The sequence below is a fragment of the Nannospalax galili genome, unplaced genomic scaffold (assembly GCF_000622305.1).
Source record: "Nannospalax galili isolate Female #2095 unplaced genomic scaffold, S.galili_v1.0 scaffold3124, whole genome shotgun sequence".
NCBI classification, from domain to species: Eukaryota; Metazoa; Chordata; class Mammalia; order Rodentia; family Spalacidae; genus Nannospalax; species Nannospalax galili.
In genome coordinates, this window is record NW_008350337.1 from 17590 (window position 1) to 22469 (window position 4880).

The 4880-nt window shown below is 43.2% G+C and overlaps 1 protein-coding gene across 1 annotated transcript in view; it reads left to right on the forward strand.

Annotated features, from left to right (window-relative positions):
* LOC103745653 (E3 ubiquitin-protein ligase UBR2-like) overlaps positions 1–4880 on the forward strand; it is a gene marked incomplete at its 3' end in the record, with an annotated part of 20340 nt that overhangs the window by 8546 nt on the left and 6914 nt on the right. The window contains exon 2 of the mRNA XM_008847593.3: positions 1546–1805. Within this exon, the coding sequence (XP_008845815.1) occupies positions 1546–1805 (260 nt within the window). The remainder of the gene's footprint in view (positions 1–1545; positions 1806–4880) is intronic.

Below are 4880 nucleotides of genomic sequence, written 5' to 3' on the forward strand. Positions count from 1 at the left end.
GTGGCACATGCCTTTAATCCCAGCACTTGGGAGGCAGAGGCAGGTGGATCTCTGAGTTCGAGGCCAGCCTGGCCTACATAGTGAGTTCCAGGACAGCTGGGGCTACAGGGAGATCCTGTCTCCACCCCACCCCAAAAAAAAAAAAAAAACAAAAGTTGCCAGGCATGGTGGCGCATGCCTTTAATCCCAGCACTTGGGAGGCAGAGGCAGGTGGATCTCTGTGAGTTCGAGGCCAGCCTGGCCTACATAGTGAGTTCCAGGACAGCTGGGGCTACAGGGAGATCCTGTCTCAACCCCCCCCCAAAAAAAAGAAACAGAAGTCATCTTTGGGACTAGGGAGATGACTCAGCAGGTGAAGACATCTGCCACCAAGCCTAATGATCTGAGTTTGAGGACCCACATGGTGGAAGGAGAGAGCACACAAGTTGTCTTCTGACCTCCCATAGGTATGTCATGACGTGTGCGTGCCCCCAAAAGTTATAAAAATGTAATAATTAAAAGTCATCTTGAACTTGGGAGGTGGAAGGAGGAGGCCAGCCTCAGCTACATAACAAGTTTGAGGTCACTCTGGGGTGTTTATCTCAAAAGATAAATAAGGGGGCTCTGTGGCTAAGAGTTTGTGCTGTTCTTACAGAGGACCCAAGTTCAGTACCCAGTGCCTGTATTGGGTAGCTCACACCCATGGTAATTCCAGATCCAGGGGATCTGACACCCTTTTCTGAAACCTCTTTGGGGGCACCTGCAGGTATATAAACCCACACACATAATTAGAAATAAAATTTTATGCAGAATGTAGTGATGCACACCATTAATCCAAACACCTAGGAGGGCAAAATCCGGCAAATCTCTGAGATCGAGACCAGCCTAGTTTATATAGGGATTTCCAGGCCAGCTCGGGCTATAGGCAGACCCTGTCTCAAAAAATATTTAAAGATAGTAGTCATCTAAGAGGGCTTATTTGGGGGCTGAAGAGATGGCTCTGTGACTAAAAACACTGGCTGCTCTTACAAAGAACCCAGGTTTGATTCTTGGCACCCACATGGCAGCTAACAACCATCTGTAACTCCAATTCCAGGGGGATTCAATGCCTTCGCCTCTGCAGGCATTGCACAGTGTGGTGCACCTACTTACGTGCAGGCAAAAACACTTGTACACATAAGAAAAGATAGATGAAATAAATTGAAAAAAAGAAGGGCTTATTTCATTTTACTTGCACTTTAAAGTAGAATTCTAAAATACTTGGCATTTGATATATTAAGTTTTTATATTTTAATTTTATTATTTGTGTGCATTTGTATGTATGATGGCAGGGCACATATGTGGAGGTTAGAGGGATAACTTGGTGCAGTCTGTTCTCCATCTACCTTTACATAGGTTCTGGGATTGAACTCAGATCATCAGGCTTTTGCAGCTTTCCTGAGCCATCTGGTTTTGTATATACAAAAGATAACTTTTTTTTTTTAACCCAAAAAAACTGGGTATAATTGTTCAAATTAGCAGTCAATTGATGTGTTTAAAAGGTTGTTTCTTTCTCTTTTTTTAAAGAAATGGCTGCAAGCAACTGACCTCACTAGAGAGGTCTTCCAGCATTTAGCCCACTGCGTGCCCAAAATCTACTGCAGGGGTCCCAACCCTTTCCCCCAGAAAGAGGACATGCTGGCACAGCACATCTTGCTGGGGCCCATGGAATGGTACCTTTGTGCCGAAGACCCTGCGATGGGATTTCCAAAGCTCGAACAGGCAAACAAGCCTTCTCATCTTTGTGGTCGTGTGTTTAAAGTTGGAGAGCCCACATACTCTTGCAGGTAAAATATTACAGTTTTCTTTCAAAAGATTCATGCTTTTATTTAAGGGTTTTCCTTCATCTCTGAAACCTTAAATTTTTTATTTCAAAATTATGAAATATGTACATTTAAAAGTCAACACCACAGATACATGCAGCTTAATAAATGATTTGGAAACAAACATTCCCTGGCTGATTTCCCGATTGAGTTCCAGACTGTCTGTTACAAGGACTCAGAAGCCCTAGTTCTCTGCTCTCTCCACGCTGCTCTCGTCCGCCCGTCTTGATGATTCTTGGTTACAGTGCTTCTTTTCTATGTTCACACTGTGCCACATTCGACTGTGGGAAACCACACACTGGCTTCTTTGTCCCTTCCATGCCTTCATTACCTTGGGGTGCTTCTGTCCTTTCCGCCACAGCGAGGCATCCACAGCTCTCTGTATTTGCCGTGACCCATATGGAGAATCAGTCATTTCTCCAAGGAGTTTTATTTTAATTGGGAATGATAGGAAGTGGACTCTGTAAGCTATGAGGGTTTATTTGATAGGGGATGACCTTAAAAAGCCTATGAGAGAAGGAGGAGGAGGAGAAGGAAGAGAATGAATACTGTCTTTGTCCCTTTCCTGACAGGAATTGCTCTTTCTAATTACTAACACTTTCTTCCTTCCAGAAATTCTCTATGTATGTATAAGCCCATGTACATAACTATTTAAACATGTAAGTATGCACACATATGTCAAAAATGCCTTTTGTCGTAGGCCAGGTGTAACGACCATGCCTTTAATCCCAGTTCTTGGGAGCCAGAGACAGGAAGATCTCTGAGTTTGAGGCCAGCCTGGTCTACATAATGAGACCCTATCTCCAAAAAAAAAGGCATATATGGGCCCCTTGGATAAAGGCACCTGTGCATGAATTTGATCCTAGGGACTCATGTAATGGAAGGAGAGATTTCCACACTCACCCCATGGCATGCATAATCCTGTACACATACACAAAATAAATTAAAATGTAATATTATTTAGCCAGGTGTGGTGGCGCACACCTTTAATCCCAGGGCTCAGGAGGCAGAGGCAGGCGGATCTCTGTGAGTTCAAGGCCAGCCTGGTGTACATACTGAGTTCCAGCAGGGAGACCCTTTAAAAAAAAAAAAAAATGTTATTTACACAGAACTAAATTTTGACAAAAGCTTGACCTCTCCATTAAGTTTACATAGCTAGAAATATTCCTTTGTGTGGACATACTGTTGATAGAATCATCAATTTTTTAAAACCATTTTCTTATAAAATTTAAATTAAACTAATTAAGACCTTATGGATATCCACATTAATTTTTCCCTATTGGCATGGTTAGAATATCACTCCTTATCATTTTATATAGGAAAACAGTAAGTCTTTTTTTTTTTTTTGGTATTATAAAGATCTGAGGGTATTGTTCATGTTTGGAGAATAGATCTAGTTTAACCTTGTGATTTACAGATAAGGAAGCCAAGGTCCAATTGCTCCAGCAGTGTCCTTTGTACCCAAAAGATCCAATTCCAGCTCATGTGTCTGTGTCTTTTAATGTTCACTCTGAAAAATCAACTCCAGTGTTTGATTTTCAGACAGTTTTGAAGATTACAGACTAGATATTTTGAAAATGTCCCTCAGGTCAGGCTTATCTGACAGATTCACCTCACATCTTTCCCAGATTACCACATGTGATTCTGTTCTCTAATTGGTGATAGTGACCACTTGATTAAAGGGGTGTCTGCAAGTCTTCTGTGTTGTGTACTTGATTACTACTAGCCATCCTTTACTGTATCAAGCTTCAACTTTGTTTACTCATTTCACTGTGTTGGGACTCGAGCCTGTGTTGTGGGGCTCAGTTTCTATCTGTGCAGCCTCTGCTTCCCTTGCTCGAGTTGTCAGACGTGTGTAGTGGGGGCCCTTCCACACCGTCTGCTCTTTTTTTTTTTTTAATACTGCTACATTCTTGGAGCCCTTCCTTAGTTTCTGGCACAGGACATCACAGTCATATCTTGGATTTCTCCCAGTCTGCCCTGAAATCAACCATTTCCCCAAGAAGCAGAGAATATTCTACATAGTGAGTTCCAGGCAGGGAGATCTTGTTTCAAAAAGACAACCCCCCCCAAAAAAGAAAAAAAAACATTTGGGCTCTGTACCCTCTGCTGAGTCATTTTAGTTTTTTTAACTTTTAAAAATTATTGTTAATTTTTTATGTGTATGAGTGTTTTGCTTGCATTGCCTGCATGTATATAAGTGCACCTGGGCACACCGTGCCTGTGGAGGCACCAGAAGGGGGTGTTGGAGTCCCTGGAACTGGAGTTAAAGGTGGTTCTTAGCTGCCATACGGGTGCTGGCAACCAAACACAAGCGCTTTTAACCACTGAGCCATCCCTCTAACCCTTCCTTCTACCTCTTTTCGGGGCATATAGAAAGTAATTCCTACACCCATATGTATAGGACTTTACAACCTAGTCTTTGTCATGTCTCAGCTGGATGTCTTGACCAGAACTCTAAAGCCCTCCAGCACTGCCTGCTAGACTTCAGGCCTGACCCCCAAGCAAGGACTGACTTTTGACTCCATGCAGTCTTCTTTCCTGTGGGCAGGGTTCTCTAGAGGAACAGAACATAGAGTAGATTTTAAAAGTGGGTGGGGTGCTAGAATGGCTTACATGGTGAGGTCTGGGCTGTCCAATAGGACTCCCGCCATCTCAGATGACTGTCATAGTTCTGGACCCCTTCAACTTAAGATGGACCAGCTAGCATTTGGGATTCCCATGACTCTCTTTGGATTCAATTAATTTGCCAAAGTGGCACATCAGGGAGGTGTGTCTCCTGAGTGATTGTAAAGGATATTAGAAAGGATACCTACAACGAAATGTACAGTGTGATGTATGGGAGAACTCTCCATGCCCTCTGGGCATGCCTCCCTCCAGGTACCTCCAGGTGTTCAGCTTCTGGAAGCTCTCCACCCTGTGTCCTTTCTGGAGTTTATGGGCTTAGTTTCGTGAGCATAGGCTGGAGCCCAGTGTATAGAAATGCAATTGGACAGTAAGGCTAAGACCTCATGCCAACAGTAGACTGAGTTGGAAACC